Source organism: Melozone crissalis, unplaced genomic scaffold (assembly GCF_028551555.1).
Source record: "Melozone crissalis strain CALT ecotype California unplaced genomic scaffold, PUWL_Pcris_2 ptg000006l_1, whole genome shotgun sequence".
Lineage (NCBI taxonomy): Eukaryota > Metazoa > Chordata > Aves > Passeriformes > Passerellidae > Melozone > Melozone crissalis.
In genome coordinates, this window is record NW_026535784.1 from 27,597,450 (window position 1) to 27,616,545 (window position 19,096).

The following is a 19,096-nucleotide window of genomic DNA, read 5'->3' on the forward strand; positions in this document are numbered from 1 at the left end:
TGAAAGGCAATGTATATTCTAAAATTGCCAAATTTATCACTCCATTTGTTAAGACACAAAACAAAACACTCACTCATGTGTTACATAAAAGGCTGCTCTCCCTAGTGCATCTGAAAATCCTCACCATTCAATCCCTTAGGTTGCAAAAGACCTTTCAGATCATAAGAGTCCAATCACAATGCTATGGCTGCTTCTGCTTTTACTAAGTGGAATACTTACATTGATTGAAACCTTATATGAAGACAAACTTGTGAGAAGTTTGGTTTGCCTCCAAGGCTGGAATTTCAAAAAAGTTCATTATGTTAATAAAGGTGCAAGTGATAATGGCACACTAATCAAAATCAGTAAATAGGCAAGGGCTGAAACATTCTTTCACATAATGGAAGCAGGTAACTTCTGTTTTCACTGTTTGGTGACATTAATGCAGTAATACTGAGTAACTGCTGACAATTAGCCAGAAGATGGAGCAGAGGTCTTGTAGAAAATCACTCCCTGATGGCAAAATATTGAAAATTCAATTACACTCTGTTTATTACAGGCCTACATTAGGAACTGCATTCATAATAAAGACCTTGATAATATACAAATTAATCACAGCACAGGGGAGTGCTTTGCTAACTTTTTTACTCCTGGATACATTCTTCAATATTGAGTTTTTAATATATCCAGACACATCAAAATGCTTTCTATAAAGCTTTTCAATTAAAATTCCTTAAATACAGTAGTATGATATGCGAATAATGTTCTAAAAGACTAGATAATTCTATTACAGGTCTTTGAATAAAACAAAGATTCTAATTTTTAAATATCCTTCAGGAATTCTCCAGATTTTAGAATTCCTATTTCTGTTTCTATGAAGTATGTTCTCATGCAAACATCATGAAAGTCACATAGGCTAGAGAACTGAATACTTTCTGCATATATTCGCATTTACATATGAGAATACTTCATTTCCACCTGAAAAAAAGCCAGCAACTCGAAAGCAAGCATATCCAATTTCTGCAGATCAGTTTGAAGTGATTGAATAATCTAGTTCCTACTATACCAGTTATAGCAATTACACAAAATGCTCCCAAGAAGAGTAAGTAGTTATAAATTCATGCTATGACAATGTGTATTGGATACTGCTGAATAATTTAGTTTCTGAATGAATATAGTCAGCACTTTGTTTAGACTTTTAATAGTCCATTGCCTACTTTAAAGACTTCTAGCTGCAAGTTCTTCAGCATAAAGGCTTTAAACTGATGGATTTCAAATCTATCTATATGCTTACAGATTTTAATTGCATATTTCCAGGGAAAGCAGTAAGACCTAAAGTGGAATAAAAGAGTCCATTGTCTTCATGTTTAATTTAGCCATATATGTTACTTAGAAAATGCAAACTCTAGGAAAAAAGTACTAAGCACAGTATTCCACAGGTTAGCTGTCTCCAATTTTGTTTGAGGGAGATTCCTATGGAAACCTGGTGTCAGAGTTTCACCATCAGCTACTGCAGATGTGAAACTAGCTCCTGCCTGGCTAGGTTCTGTGTTACAGAAACTCTCTTTGGATCCAAACATTCCAAATCTCACTTGCAAAATCCATCTACTTTAGGAAAGAAGTCTCATGATTGCTGAAAAGGAATTCCCTGAATCTGCAAAGCACAGTAACTTGCAGTGCTGCTTCTGCCCAGAAGCCCCTTCAACAGCCACACCTAAGTCATCATTAAACTACTGTGAAAATGCAGAACCCATAGAAATAGAGTTTATATGATAAGATCTCCTTTGAGCCAGACTCCTTCCTAGCAAAGATGAAATGAATCAATGTCACATCCTTTTAGCTTAAAAGTGTGTTGTTGTTTGAGACTTCTTCTCTGAAGTAAGGCATAAAAATGAGATGCAGAGCACTTTGTGGGATAGTCTGACAAAGTACAAGAACTGGAAGAAAGACTTGTGTTTGTCCCTACATCACTCCCCTTGTATCTGCAAGTTTCTCAGCCTGCCTAGTGCATTTGATGCGAACAGTCACAACCAGGGAAAAAACCAAAATCTCCACACATTCACGGCATCCAGCCACCAAGCTGCACCTTGCTCCATTAAATCATTCTGATCCATAATATCAGTCTGTTCAGGTGGTACCTGGAAAGGCAGTACACAAACTCAAGCCAAATCTGTAGATGTTAGGAGTGAAGTCTTGAAAGCTGCAATACATATGCAAGCATGATTTCACATCTCCAGCTGTCCATATTCACAGGACTGCACTTTTTTCCTCTCCCAGTCTGCTGATTGGTGATGGCTCCAAGCAAGTTCTATAATTTAGAAAAGTATGAGTTGATATGTTACAGCTTTCATGAGATCCTAGTTGATGCAGCATGCTTCACATGAATTCTGGCAATGTCAGTCAATCTGCATAAGGATTTGGTCCCTCCTCAAGCCCATTTCCACAACTGATATTTGTAATGCTTGGCTGTCTGGAAAATCCTTTTATTCCTGTGTCCCCTGTCACATGCCATGCAGTGAAATTGCAAATGGAATACTTCTTGCAGAAGTGAGCCTTGCAAGCTAAAAAGCTGTGCACCAGAGGAGTCTGAAGAATGGAAGCACCAAAATGAGAAGGGCTAATAAGAAATGTATGGATTTATTGACTCTTTTCAAATGTAGACACCTGACAGGCTAAAGTCATCCTACATTTCAGAATGAGGAAATACTATCAACACAAGCACTTTCTCTTGAATTCTGCTGTGTCATCCTCCACAGCTGCAAAACAAATCAGGCCACTTCTGGTTACAGCCAGCTCTGAGGAGCTCCTGGGGAGGTACTGCAGAGAAAATACAGCACAGCAGACATGTCTGGTATGGTGTCAGAGCAGAGAGCTCTGCCCAGACAGGGCGGCTACCTGCACCTGGCTAACCCTGGCTTTGCTCTCCACAGTTTCAGCTATCAAATTTAGGGCAGACATTTCCTTACTCTACAACAGACCAACTCATCTGGGGGAAAGAACAAACATGGGCTGCAGTGATACACATGTGTACAGCACACGTAATGGCAGGTGTTCTAGTGGCAGCAGCTGCTTCAGCTGTCCCAATGCTACATGGCTGGTAGGAGGCTGGTAGAATTGGATCTTCTGTCACCATGGAATTTAGAGGCTTTTCCTTTTCCTTAATCCACTGCAGGAAAGGAGTAAATCTCCATCCAATGTCCCTGCAAGGTTGAGTGTGCTTCCTCCTGATACCCACCTATGACTCCAAAAGTGCAAGCATCTGCCTCCATTTCCAACAATCAGTGGCTGACTATAATGTGGCACATTCATTTTGTGCAAGAATGGAATCTGGCTTGTCTACCTGATAACAACCTGTTCCCATGATTTTGGTGGAATGGGAGAAGAGTGGAGGAAAGGCCATTGCTTCAGTTAGATGTGATGAGACTGGTTCAAATAGTTACATGGAGTTGATTTCACTCCTCTCCCTTATGCTTTGTGCATCCTACGGGAAAATATCAAGCACACTGAGCGAGGCAGTATGAGCAGCTCTCCAAAACAGGAGATGGAGACGCTTGTGCCTGTTTTCCAAAAAAAGAAAATTAATCTGAATCAATAAAATTTGAAGCCTCAGGTTGAAGAGCCCAGAATAAGAGATAAGAGAAAATGTAAAAATGGTATTGTAGAGGAGTGTGAAAAATATCTAAGAACTTGATCTAAGAGTACTGATATAATAAAAAAATCAAAATAATTAATTCAGGAAGTACATAGCAATTTAGCCAAAGCCTGTACCAAAATACCATCTCAACTGTACTCTGCTGTAAGGGGAGGTGCAGGTAACTGAAAAAGGGCAGTAACACAACCTCTGCTTTTTTACTCCAGTACAAGTAGACAAAGAACACATTTCCAGTAATAGCAATTAGCAATAGCAATACACTTTAAGAACATACAAAAATATTTGCATTTATTCAGAATGTGCACACCCAAGCATCTTAAAATTCTTATAATTTGTGTATCTCATCTGAAATTACAAGAAATTGTCCAGGTTTTTGCACCCAACTGGGTATTTTTAATTGTATAAAATTTAGAGAGATTATTTGCAGGATTCAGAAGCACTTCTAAATTTATACAAGGTAGGGCTACTGCAAATGTATTTTGATTTTATATGTATTTATGCACACACACACACACACACACACACATATATATCAAAAATATTCCCAACTGTTTCAAGTCTAACAAGTTAAAAAGGCAGAGTTAATAAATTTGATGGAAAATAGGCAGTATGGTGCTCATTTTTAAGTAGGAAAACAAAACCAGAAAAATTAAGCAGTGTGCAAATGCAGATACAGCAAATTAGTGACCAAATCAAGATTTCATTGAAGTGTCTCTTACTTCAAAGCAAATGCTTTGAAGGCTTCCCACATGTAAAGTTCAGAAGAAATTGATAAGCAGAATGAAAGACACTGGAACTGGAGTTTAGCTGAGCTAAGAGTTGTGCTTTAGTAATTACAAGTGATCAGCACACAGAGTCCAAGGGGTCTAACTGGAACTCACAGCAGAATACTCAGCACCAATTCAGGACTAAATTTAATGGACATAATGAGCCATTATCATCACATCCAGGAGCATGGTACATTTTCTTTGATTATTTCCACAGACTATCCAAAACTCAAGTCCACTTAGCTTGTGAAGTCTGATGAGAGCACAGCCTGAGGTAATACAGACACAAAAACAACTCATAAAAGATTAGGTCAGCTTGATTTAACAAGGAAAAATAAAGTAGAACCACATTGGAAAAAAAGACTGTGGGTTTTTGGGAGGGGAAGGATTTGGCTTATTTTGTTGTTTGGGGCTTTTTTATTTTTTGTTTGTTTCTTAAGGCAAAACAGCATAACCACACATTTGGATAAAAACATATTACACTGTCTGGCCTTTTTACAGGTTCTGGGGAAAACCACCACTGCTCCATAAAAGCAGAATCAGACAGCATGATAGAAACACATTCAGAAAGCCTTTTTTTTTTTTTTTTTTTAAATATGACTGGGAAATGCTTGTTCCTGTACCTTAAAACATACAAAACTCTACTTTAAAATCAAAAAGAAAACTGGATTTTCAAATAATCAAAACTAAATGGTTACTTCAAATTCATATTATAAATTCTGGGGTAACCAGAATCAGTAGGGAAACTGTTCCCCATGAGAGATTTTCTCTTGTATTTACCAAACACAGATACTTTGATCATTGAAACAACAGAGAAATCCCTCAGTTCAATTAACTCTCCAGCTTCAACAAAAGTACATTGCAGTAGAATCTTTTTTAAAGGAATAATTTATCAGAATTCTCCTTAATGCTTTTTTGTAACACTGAAATAACTCAGAAAAGAGGATGAAAAATTCAATTGTGTAGAGCTGATCAGAGGAACAAAAATCTATTCTGAATGAAGGTAAGCTGATTAACTTTTTTTATAAAAATCAATGCATTTGATACTGCAAAGAACAAAGAATTTGTAAGAAAACTAGAAATGAACTTATTTGAAAAGCAAATTGCTAACTAAAAGTACACAGACTCTGTTACCATATTTTCAATATTGTTATAGTACTTTAAATGTGTTCCCTAAATCCCAGAAGTGCAAAGATGACTCTCTGGATAAGAAAATGTTGTTAATGTTTACAAAGTGGACACCAGCATTTTCTGGGTAAGTTCCATTAATAGTTTTTTATGCTATGCTACACTTGGGAAAAAGGTAAGAACTATAACTTCTATTCTCAAAAATGGATTTGAGCATTTGTAACAACTGAAAATGAATTCTGAAATTCACCTAAGCCACACTTGACAAATACTGCCTTGTATCATGGGGACTCCAACATTATTCCAGTTTAAGTAATGTTGAAAAATAGCTAAGTTCCAAGTTACTAATCTTTATGAAATCCTAGTAGCAGGAAACAGACAAAAGAATTATTTTTACCTAGTTGTATTTTTTATGTCATGGGGATTATTGCATAGGAATAAAAACAGGCACATTAACTCGCTCTTTACTGATTTCTACTCATAGTCTAATGGCCAGCAGATCCCAAAACATCCTAATAAATTGCATTTTGGGATAATACAGGAATACTCATGGGACACTGAAGAGCCGTCAGTCTCAGAAACTCTTACAAACTGTATTCCAGAGGGTTACTACCACTGTGTAAATAAAATCAAAGTCTGCTGATGAACTATCAGATCCTGAAACCTTTAAAACACATTTTCATGTGTATAGGAACTGCCAGTAACCAGCATGGCTATTTGATACCTTGGAGCTTTTCTTTTGAAACTAAAAATCTTATGGTTACAGGTTCTTTCCACTCCACAGTACTGTCCTGCTGTATTTTCATAGCAAAAACCTCAATTTTCAGTAAAATGTAGAATGCAAATGAGAAATGGGTTAGAACCACAAAAATGTGAGCTCATTTGTCTGTCCATCCATTTCTTCTTTGCAACTTCTACACACCACAGGACAGACAGAAATTCAGCAAATGCCCTGGCTGAATTCTAGGGCAGGGACTTCTGGTAAGATCCCCAATCTTTTGCAGCTGCAGAAGGAATCAATGAAAGACAGCTGAAGCACAAGACAGCTAATCTAATGAGCAAATGCAAGCCTGGAACAATGGACTTTTACACTCAGCCCACTTCTATATCAAGACTTCCTGTGAATTCAGTCAACATTTTCGATATTAATTTGATTTTTTTCTGGGAAAGATTTTCAACAGCACTTCAGTGATTTAGAAGCACAAGTCCTATTACAACTCGCGAGGATGTGAGCTCTCAATCTCCGGGGTGATTTTAAAAAAATCTCACTCTACCTGTAAAATGGAAAAACAATCATTGCTTTCTGCCCTCTAACTACACTGATACAAGGGCTAAAAGAATATTCAGCACTGCCCCTGCGTGAACTCCTCACTTTTGCAAGACTCTAGAGGCTAATATAACCTTATCATGACTTCAGGTCAAAAGATTGAGTCTAATGGACCAATGGAAGGAATTAATTTCAGAGCTCAGGACCTTTAATTGAGAACAGATGGTGCCTAGTCCCTATAAATTTAAAGTCTGGGGCCTGTTAACAAAAGCATCTAATCTCATCTCAATTGCCATAAGCAGCCAGGATCCAGCAATATTGAGTTTACAAAACAATATAACAATCTCCTAGAACTCTACAGAAAGCAAACAAGCAGCAAGGACAGTTAATGAATAAGACGTCATCTGCGCTCTGCAGCTAAAGTAGTTAAGGGAAGGAGCAGCAGAATTCCCCACTGAGTGCAGCTTTTAAGCAATTTGAAATAAATCTCCTTCCAGAGCATGCAGCAATCACGCAATGAAGAACTTAGCAGCTTGAACAATCCTAGTTACATCTACATGGAAGGAGACTGGACACTATCTATTTAACCAAGGCCATATTCTTTCAAAGTCATTTTGACCCAGGTATCTTGTAAACTTGGAATATTCCAAAGAAATTCAAAGATTATAAAATAGCTTGATAAATTCAATATTCATCTTCAACAGCAGGAAGAAAAGAATTCTGAAACCTTCTCAAAGAACTAAATTTTCCCTCAAAGTATCATAGACTTCTCACTTTTGCTATTTTTCTTCAAATTGCACAAGTGACCAACATAGTTCAGTGAAAGTCACTGCAAAAAGATACTCAAGTTTTGTAGAGAAACAAAACAACCTAAATTCTTTAGACTGCCTGCCACAGGTGCAGACTGAGACTCCATAGCATTAGTCATCAGCACTTATCCAAAGCAATTTATTTGTAACTTTAAAGTCGTTTATAGAAATATTACATTAATAAAACCCCAGTGACTGGGGGGGAGGGAGGAAAATCAATCTCTCCAGCATACAGTAATTCAGTGGCAGATGTGAAATACCAGAATAACTTTCCCTTGCCCATGCTCATGACTGCACATGTATTCACTGTGAAAATGCTTCAAAGTTTCTAGGTCATTTGAAGAAGAAACAACTGGTCCTCAGCCCTGTATGTTTACTCTAAGAAGACAATGTGTATGACAAAAACCTGCGTAAGAAAAGGTGCTGCAAGGATGACTGTGTATGCATTAATATGGCTATATACACACATTTATAAATCTATTTCACCACAAGGACAAAAAGCAACCATTAAATAGTCAACTAGAAAAACAGCCTGTGGTCTGTCTCTACTTTGCTGTGGCTGACAATCCAGAACCTGGGTTTCCCAGGTCAGTAGCTTCTTTTTCTATTGTGAATACTGAACTAGAGATGGAACTGCTCACATTTTGTCTCAGACGTACCTAGGCAGCAGCCACAGTACCCCAGGCAGGGATTGGGCAGCAGCAGAATGGATCTGGCATAGCAGCTGCAGAGAATCATCAAACTCTGAGAAAACTATTATCTATTATTGATGTTATTACACCAGTTATGAGATAGTCACACCTACTAAACATTTACATATTTGTAATTTAATCCATAATTAATTTACATTGTTTATTCTTCCTAACTAGGTGCTGTGGGTTCATAATTGTAAAATTTAAAACAAAAAGAACAAAGAACAAAAACCAGAGTAAGGTAATGATAAGAACTTTGCAAATTTCCATGTTCGATACAGAAACCTGGACTAAACCACAGAAGTATGAAAGGCATTTCCACTGAAATATTTTTAAGTTGTAGTGCAAACACAACCCAACAATTATTATTCCTGGTTTCAGTGATCTAAAACCACATTTCTTCTCTACAACGTACAGGTGAAAACCATAGATAGCTAAACACCTAACACAATTTAGGAAGGGTATAGTGAATGAGGGGGAGAGTGTGGAATAAAAATGAAAGCCACAGCTTCTTAACAAGCATTTCTTTCCTGAGATTTCAGACTTCATCCTCTTCTTATCTTAAATGAAGGAAAAAAACCCTTAAATTTTGCCAACAGATCAGGCAGCATATTATTGAGACCCAGAACAGTTCTGGCTAGAAACTTAATTTTATACTGAATCCTCATCTGTATCAAAGAAAAAAACCTTTATCCAAAAAACATCAAAGTAAGTCTTTACATGGTTTTAATAGAAGTTAAAGAATCCAATATCTATTCCAAAAGCTTTTGCAGCTTTTTGTAAAAAAAAAAAAAAAAATCTTGACAAATTTTCTCCAGCTGTTATTTGACCAGCATACAAATGCTGTTACCTATAATTATTATTGATACTCTTACAATTGCACAGCTTATATTTACTTTAAAGTTGAAATCATTATTAGATTATTTCTCAATATGACATAATTATACAAGGAAATGCAATTAAAATCTTATTTCACCTCAAAATTAGATTAAGCTTAAAAAACACCTTTAAAACAACTGAATATGAATAATCCTACTTTTTATATAGGACCACTACTATTTAGACTTTATCTCTGCCATTCAGTTGGTATTAGCTGATGAATATATAAATATCTGTGAGTGTATATACACCCCGACCCTGGTGTTGACATACCTATACAGGAAACTAGGGAAGCAGTAGCTGAGGAACTTGCTTTCTAATGATAACCAGATAATCTCACAGCTTTGACAGATTTTTTTTCCTTCTTTTTATTTCAGTAATAATTATGTCAATAAGCCTGATTCAGCGAATTTGCTGCTCTCTAATTCATTAATTAAAACAATTTACTGCTACCACTGTGATTTTTCAAGGACATCAAAACCACATTCCAAATCAAAACATCAGATCATCAGTTCACAGATGTGCAAAGCATACATTACTCTTATGGCAACCTCACATATAAAGCCTTGCACATCCAGAAGAGCACATATGGTTTAGACAAAATGAACAGCAATATTTTTATATCAAAATTAAGATGAGAAGAAAAAAGTCTGTGAAAAGTTAACCATTTCCAGTTAGAAGAGAAAAACAGTATTAGTATCATATTCAATTGCAGAGCAACATTTTTATGGCCTTAATTTTATCAACATGCTTCCTGCTGACTAATTTTTGGGTTGAATAAGACACTTGACTCACAAAAAACAAAACCAGAAAGGAACTTAAGAATTTATATTGTGCTGCACCCACTTCATGATGGACTGACAGCAACTACAGCAGCACTAAAAAATTGTCTTGGAAAATACATTAGATGATTAAATAACCACATGGTCTCCAGCAATTTCTCTGAGTTACTTTAGGAATGCCAGTGTCTGAGCTAACTTCAGCTTTTTGCTATTTGCGCTGCTTGCTTCTGGTCCTTTTTGCCATTTGTGGCCTTTGTAACAGCAGCAGTACCTAGACAGGACACACTGGGAGCAACAGGCTGAGTTCTCTCCCAGTCTCTTCTAGTGTCTTCTATTTCAAACTTCTGGTTATGCTGGTTAACCTTGTTCTAGCCCTCCAACTGGCTGGCACTGGCCTCAGAATGTAGCCCCAAACCAGTCATGGAGACACCACTTCTGTCCTAGCACTGCACTGAGCGCAGCAGCCAGATTATTTCAGTAGTACTATGTATGTACACAAAGACACATAAATTTGTGGAAGAAACCCTCACATACCACAGCAAACGCCACTGCCCAATGACCACTGTGACTCTGAGGTCTACCCAGGAGGAAACAGAAATGTTTCCTGGACGTGCAGGATGGGGAAGCCAAAGCTCAGTGATGGTTAAGAAGCCCTTGCTCTGCAGAGGAAGTGGGAGCTGTAAAGCACCACTTCTGCAAGCTGGGCATACACAAATCCAGGGGCCCAGACTTGCAGCATCCACTGGTGCTGGCAGAGATGACCAATGCCATTGAAAGGCCACTGTCTGATTCCTTGAAATGTAATGGCAATGGGGGAAAGTTCCTGCTGATTCTTTAGAAAACAAAGATCATGTTATCTTCAAGATGGGCATGGAATATATGAGGGAGCAGAGGCAGCAGCCCCATCCCGGTCTCCCAGGGAAGATGACAGAACAAATACTGCTGGAGTTATCCTTTATATGCTGGGATAGGCTTCCAGGAAAAGAAAGTGAATGGTAACAGCTAACATGTATTTACCAAAAACAAATCATATCCAAACAGCCTGACTGCTTTCTACCAACAGCTAGGTGTCTCAGCAGATAAAGGGAAAGCAGCAGATACTGTTATCCTTGGCTTTAGCAAGGTTTTCAGAGTGAGCTCCCATAGTACCCTGCTAGCCAAGCTGCAGAGAGATGGGCTAAATGGGTGAGCTGCAAAGAGCATTTTGTGGAAAACTGGTTGTATGAAGAGGCTGAAAGAGTAGTGTTCTGTAGTGCAAAGAGCAACTCTTGGTCAACATTAATGGCATTCATCAGGAGCTAATATTGGAATGATGTTTTTATGTACTTAACATCTTGAGAATGAGTAAGATGGAATGTGCCCTTACCAAGTTCGTGGATGACACCAAGCTGGAAAGATTGATCAGCACACTGCAGGGCAGGACTGCCTTTTGAAGGGATCTCAACAGGCTGTAAGAAGTGGCTGAAAAAAACCTCATGAATTCCAAAGGCAGAGTATCCACAGTAACAGTACTAGCTGGGAGCCCACAGGAAATTACCATTGTAGTGAAGGAGCTGGGCAGTCAATGAGGACAAGTTCAGCAGTGTGCCCTTTCAACAATAAGCCTAACCACATACTGGGCTGTATTCAGAAGAATGGAGGCAGCATACCCTGGAAAGTGATTAGTCCCTTTTATTCAGCATTTGAAGGCCACATCTAGATGACAATATTCTGTTTGGGGCTTGCCAGTACAACACTGATAAACTGGAATGAATTCAGTGAAGACTGCCCATGGTGACTGGAGTGCTGAAGCATACAAATTGAGGAGAGGCTCAGTGAGCCTGAAAGGCAAAATCCAACTTGGGTCTTCCATTACCCAAAGCAATGGTCCCAACTGCAGCAAGGGAAGCTCTGATTCGATATAACAGGGAAAAAATTCACAACTAAATTAGTTAAGTACCAGAACAGCTGCCCTGAGATGATGTAGAATGTCTCTTCTTGCTTGTTATAAAGCATAAACTTTTAACAGATTTTTTCCTAGGATGCTTGCCATCTAACTGATTAGAAAGGTTTCTCCTCCTTTCTCTTTGCCCCTTCTAAAGTTGTTCTGTTTGTTTTTACCTTCCAGAACCGTACCCATCATCAATGATTTCTCATGCATGAACCATTAAAAGCCCAGAACCTGCAGACACTCTATACATGCAGGAAAAAATTTATTTATCTAAGCAACCTCTAATCCTTTCTTTAGGAGTATAAATATTAGCTCTGTGATCAGTTACTCAGGTAGCAAATGCTGAAAAAGAAAAACAGTCAGAAGAAAACATATCTGCAATATAGTCTTCTTTCATTACTACATAATAAATCAACTCCCTCTTTTTCTTTTTCTTAGTATTCAACTCTACTTTTTTACTGATTCTGTCTCAATTTTATTTGTATGTCCAGATCTCCCCAGAGTCTTCCTGAAACATCTTTGTAAGCTCTTCCTCTGAAATTTGACCTTCCTCCCTTCCTTTTTCTGCATGGTGTTTTTTCCCTTAAAATTCCGATTTTTGGAGAAATCCTGAGATATGACAGTTGGTCTTTAAACATCACTTTCACCATTCCTTAACATTAGAAAGATTTATAGACTTAAGAGCCAAGAGCGAATTGCGAGATTTTCTGCTTTGATTTGTTTTTCCTTGCAGATCCCAATTCTAATTTCATTGGTGTCAGTGTTGCTAAACCTACAGTTCCTGCACAACAGAAAATTTATCCAAGTGCTGCCAAAGAGCCTCACCCCCTGGCCTGATAGTCTACACCAAACTCCACTATAATTAAGATAGTCCTTTGGAACCCAGGGCCTTTCCTTAACAGCAAGTTCAGTGACACTCAAATCTATGAAACCCAGGAGATCACACAAAATTACTGCAAAAAGATCAGCCCAGCTGTTTCCTCTTTGGCTACCACTAGCCAAAGGAATCATGAACCTGATTTTCACTTGCATTAACAATTAGATTGTTAACTAAAATATATCCACAGGATTACTATGATAATGGAATCTGAAAACTGGCGTAACTATAGACAACTTATAATATTTTAGAAAACCAGAAATTACTTTTGTTTATGGATTTCTGCTACATGTCTCCGTAACCAAAGAAAAATTTGCACGCCTGTTAAATATTAAATATTATTTCAGAGCTGACTTCTGTCAGAAATAAAACAGATGGATTTCCTGGTCATGAAATTTTTTGGCAGCAAAGCAAGATTTAAGGCATATTGGCATGCTTAATGAGGAGCAGACAATTGCTAGATGGAAATCTGTGGGAAAAAGTGAAGAAATTGTAATTGGTGGTATAGCAGTAAGATGAAGATTAATTCACCAGCTATGTGGCTGGTTTTGATCAGTAGGCTCAGCATTTGGCTAGCAGGTGCAGCTACTATTCAATAGGGTCCATTTAAATAAAGTTTTGTGCCTTAGCATAAAGAAAGATGTTAAATGGGTAAAAGCATATGACACTACTTCCTGAATTATGTGCATTATTTAATAATGCAGAGTTCAATTATACGCTATAGATGAACTGGGTTAGAGACAACAGATTAAAATGTCTTGGCAAGTATCTTACCAATGTATTTCTTGAGTTTCAGAGATCTGAATGCCAGTAAATTCATCATTCTGGAAGGACAAGACAGTATTAGATTCACAAGAATGCTATCTTCAGAAACTGTCTGGAGTTGGAGAGGAAGCAAGTAGGTGCCCATGCAGTTAATAAAGTGATATTTTCTCCTTATAGGAGCCCTCAGCAATAAACAATCTACCAGCAATATCTACTTTTCTGTATCCATGAAAAATTGGTCTAAGTTTCAAACCATTTATCTAACCAATTCAGAATGACTGCCTGAGGCCATGAACTTGACTCCCTCTTTCCCTTTATTCGTTATATTTTGCTATATCCTGATCTCCTCTGGTTTTCTAATAAACACCAATCAGTGCAAAACTTTCACTAAACAAACACACAAAAAAAAGGCCCACCTTCTAATGCCATCAGAGCTACTTTCTGTGTGCCCAGGTAGTTTTTGTGGCAGTCAGCTATGTGGCATGCATGTCTCTGGAGTGCCCCACCCTTTTTCAGAAGCACCATCACTACTGCTTCCAAAGGAGCAGAAGGTGACATGGACTTGACCAAAGACTTTGGTCTGATATGAGTGACTTTCCAGTCAGAATCAATGCCTGACTTTCAGGCCAGCACACAAAAAGCACAAATAAAACCAGTTATATAATTTTACAGGGAGGAATAAATAAATAAATTTAAAACAAAACAAAAAAAAAAAGGTGCTGCACTTCTAGAATTAACTTTTGTGTTTTGCTTATTAACCTTCTGATGTCTCATTAAGTCAGGGATTGCAGTTTAATGGGTTTAAAAAATAATTTAAATATTGAAGTGGATTCTAAGAAACCTTAAAAATATATTGACCCTTTAAGCAAATGGGCCATTTGAAGCCTAACTACGACTTCTAGCTCATACTCTCCTGGAATATTTATCCAGTTTAAAAGACAAGCTTTAGTAATCTTAGAACAGCTTAACAACATAAAATTACTGGCAAGCTTGTAAGAGACAGCCAGCTTGTATTTCAAAGCAACAGCTCCTAGAACAATTACCAACATAAATTTCTTGATGCAGCATTTATGAAATAACTTGCAATGAGAATAGAGAAGAAAAACTGAAAAAGCATGTGCATGCTCAGTGTGCTCCAACTGATACATCACCCTGTACGTGACGCTGGTTGGTTGCCCAGATTAACAGATGCAGGCCCTCCTTCAGGCAGGCTGACATGACAAATCTCTCAGAATATGATGCCAAGAGTCATACATGGAACTTCAATGAAGTCAAATATTTCTTTTCAGAATTATTTACTGAGAAATATCCTAAAACAACCTTTGATGTGAGACTACATCTATTAATCCTATGTTTGATATGTGTTCTGTTTTGGTTTTTTTTTAAGGTCTGCTGGCAGTCACAATATGTTCTTAGTATATTTAAAACTTTCCAACTTGATAATTTGCAATGCTATTTGTTTAAACAAACCTCTAAACCTCCCAAGATTATTTAAAACTTTAAGTCACTTTTGTAGGATTTCAGAAACATACTATTAAGACTTTGACAAATAAAAGGTTAGTATTTTCAACAAACTATTTCTTCTTGCTTATTATAATTATGCAGCAGAATTACAAGTTTTGCCTTCCTGAGGGATATGCAATCAACAACTATTTCAGAAGAGCAAGTACATTACAGTTGCAAGGAAGGAAAGGAAATGCTATTTTGATGCTGAGCTTCTCTTCCTGCCTAATTGGCAAGAAAGAAAACCCCGAGTATGTTCAGCAAATTGCTGATCCTGAGATCATAAACCCGTATGATGAGTCAAAGTTCTCATCATTTGGACAAGTCCCATTAACTCCAATAAGGCCTGATGATTGCAAAGGACTATTTAAACAGTGAGTAGTTTCAATGGGTGAACAGTGGGATTGCTGAAACACTGAGGTCTTTAGGTGAGGGAAGTACAATCTGGTGGTGTTATGCTTTGCTTATCATCACCAGTTGCTCCTTTTTTACCTTAGAGGCAAATATGCTGCATAGAAATGCATTTACTTGTAAAATAAATTAAACAACATGCAGTCAGGAATCTTTCCCACACAGCAGAGGGGGATGCAGTACAGAGGACTTGTAACTCTCACTTTGGTTTCAATGCCTTATCAAATTTGTCAGATTTCAACAGGATTCTGGCACAGCTGTTAACTTCAGGCCATAAATTAACAAAACTTGCACCTGCAGTTCAGCCCTTTGATTAGAGCACCTGTGCCTGCCAGGGCAAGACCGTTTCCCTGGCTTTAAATTGTATTTTCTATTCTATTGTGAACATTAAATGTACTGAGTTCCAATGACGTGTATAAAGCAATTTCTCAGCCAAGTCTTCCATGTTCAGTGGAAACAAAAATTCAGAGAAAAAATACCAAAGAAGATTAAGCTTTTCACCCTTTTAACATCTCCACTGAAACGGCGACCCATGACATGGTCCAAGTTATAGATGTTTCATAACCCTGGGGAACTCTCAAGCCATCAAAATTTCATTAGCTTCACAGCAGTCCCAGTACATTCTTAAATTGGACCGCTGGCCTCCCTATTAATAAATAAATCAACTGTAATCCTTTTTAGTGGCTAAACTTCTCACTGAAGTCGTATCAAACACCAGATATTCCTTCCATAATTTTAATCACTGCAGAATAATGCATTTTTTAACACATTCACAGTCTTCTCACACATGTAAAAACAAAACAATCTAACTTTCAGCTGATGGAGGATGTTTTGGCACATTGTAATCAGATAATTTCCTTTTCAAAAAACTTTAAGTATAAAATATATTAAAAAGTATACCAAACCTATGGTAGCTCTGAAGCAGTCACGTCTTTTGTAATGCAAAGATATGACTTCCTATGGAAATAGCGTGTGCATGCATGTGCACATAAAAATATATTTTCAAGATCAATTAGCAAGAATTTTACAAGAGGGTCAAGAGAATTTGTTTCACCACAGACCTTTCAAAATCACAGAACTGCTCAACAACTTATTCTAGATTGCTCTGCAGCTGAAATACCAAGCCTTATCACACAGAAACTCCACTGCCAAAAGGTGGTAGGTAAGTACTTCTGTCTTCCTTTTTCAGAACCTGCCTCGGACTCAAAACAAATTCTCCAAGCATGACACAAGACACCTGTGAACACTGAGAGCTGCTCAGGTACCATGTAGCATTATATCCAACACAAAAGGAGGGTCCCATTTGAGACAGTGGTTTTGCACAGGTATCTTCATGTAGAAACAGCCACCCGCAGAAAAATAAGTATTAATAACAGCAAATTATAGCTTTGGTTTTGCTTTCTCAAGCTGAAGTTAAAATAATAAACAAGAAGGACTAAACTTCACTGCTTGTAGTTTAAAATAAAAGTGCATTAAGTTTTTAAGCATTTCTATACATACATACCTACATAGCTGTTTCCCACCGTGTGTTACAGTCATTGCTGGAGGATAGCAATAAAATTGCTCTAATTTTTGTACAGCTGAGCAGACAGGCTTAATAAATTAATAAAAAGACATGTAGACATGCAGGCAATAGCGATCACTAATTTTCATAGTTACTCATTTTTCTTTATTCCTCTTTTGGGTTTTTCACATAGAATGTCATGAAATTAATAGAAGAATTAATTGTTTTAATTCTAGCAAAGCTGAAAATCTTCTGCAAATAAAAGTTAAGATTGGTACAGTTAGCATTTAACACCACATTAGATTCTGTTCATAACCTCAAGAGGAGGTAAAAAAAAACTTTGAAAAGCTTTAAAAATGAATCAGTCAATTGTATTAACCTATTTTCATTTAAACTCTAAGACTTAACATACAATGGTCATACCCCACATCCTACAAAGCTGCTAAGATTTTTGTTGCAGATTTTAATTGCACAGTAATCCAGTCCCCCAGGCACATCAAAGGCCACATGTCCCTCTTCACCACAATTCCAATTGCTCTCATCAGCTAAGAAGTTTAAAGCACAATCAAATTTCTTTTTCAATCACATAAGCCCTGTTAATAAGCTATTCTTTGAGTTCACTCATCCATTCCAAGATTCTGCAATTTCTCCAAGATGTCGTGAAGAACAGTTTACAATGAAACTTTTGAATGCAAGCTAGCCTGGGGAAAAACTTTATCACCACTTAGCTGTACCCCAGAGGGTAACAGGTGACATGGCCTGAGATAATGCCCAAAGGTTGTGTTAGTTAGGACTGATACTGAATATTGACTTTTACGGGAAGAGGAGAGAAAAAAAAAACCAGAGAAGGTAAAAAAAAAAAAAGAGAAGGCAAATAACTCAAGGCCATTCCTTTAATGATTTAAAATTACTGAGTGTCAGCCAAAACAGCAAATAAACATTCATTTATACATGGGCATATGCACAAGAACTTACCATTTTCACTGTCGGACTTGTTCTCGTGTTCGGTATCAGTCAGAGTGAGGGCTGAGTTGGAACGGCTCGACAGACAGGAACTGCGCCCTGATTTGACCCCCCTGCCCCAAAGTCTCATGGCATGCTCTGGAGACATCACTCCTTCATTTTCAGTATCAGCATCTGACCCTGCACTGATAGAGTAACCTCTGTGGGGGAGCCCCATTTCCGCACAAAATGCCAGTCCTCGACGAGCTGCTGGTTCACAAACTCCTAACTGCCTTAGGGTAAAATTCTGTCCTGATTAGGGGAAAAAAAGATAACAAAAGATGAGAAATTTTTAATTATTTTATTTTAAAGAATTTTAAAGTAAAAAAAACTCTTCATGTCTCTAATTGTCTTAGATATCACATAAGGTGTTTTGTCAAAACTCCACCTGTATTACAATCAAGTGGATGCTTTTGTCTCCAGCTCTTCTCAGCAGTATTTTGTCAACTGCTTAAATGCATCAAAGTGATCCTGGCTAGCAAATAAACAAAATAGAACCTCCTAACTAAGAAAAGCCAATTCAGTACATGAAAGGATTTTTTAAAAAAAATTATAAACTTTCCCTTTTTTCAAAGAAAAATTATTTTTCCAAGCATAAAAGCACTTAACAAGGTTTTTGTCAGAATTTTTACTTGGTTGATTTTGGGGAGAGTGTTTTGTTTGTCCTTGTTAGAGGCCAAAGCAAGATGCTATTTTCCCCATAGAAACATCACCTAATGTGGTAATGGGGAAGATAAACAGGAACAAAATTCACCCAGTTTTTATTTGATTTCTCTGCCCTACTTTAATATACAATTACAAACAGAAATACAACCACCTGTTACCTGCAAGTGTTACAGTAAAATTATTCTTTTTCATGTCACTGTATTTTGAGAAGCATTTTACACTTTGACTGCTGAAGCAGAGTCTGTGCATTTTAACAGACTTTTAGCCTGTTTTGGGGCAGAGCAGGAGACATAAGTGAATCCCAATGATTGTATTAATAAATTAGGTGCAATAAACTTGTGACACTTCAATAACTTAGAGTGTCTAAATTATGCGACACTCAAAAATGACTGCCTTTTTAATGGCTGTGTCTTCATCCCACTTTTATGTCTGTAGATTTAAGACATTTTATGATATATAGACACTTGGCAAGCTCCTTTGCAT

At 37.3% G+C, this 19,096-nt stretch overlaps 1 protein-coding gene across 19 annotated transcripts in view; it reads right to left on the reverse strand.

The window, feature by feature from the left end:
* Positions 1-19,096, reverse strand: part of TENM3 (teneurin transmembrane protein 3) — a 1,290,863-nt gene that overhangs the window by 278,968 nt on the left and 992,799 nt on the right. For 14 of the 19 annotated variants that reach the window (XM_054295903.1, XM_054295906.1, XM_054295901.1 and 11 more), the window contains one exon: positions 17,921-18,199. The exons of the other annotated variants lie outside the window; for them this stretch is intronic. In XM_054295903.1, the coding sequence (XP_054151878.1) occupies positions 17,921-18,199 (279 nt within the window). The remainder of the gene's footprint in view (positions 1-17,920; positions 18,200-19,096) is intronic. 19 annotated transcript variants of the gene reach the window in all.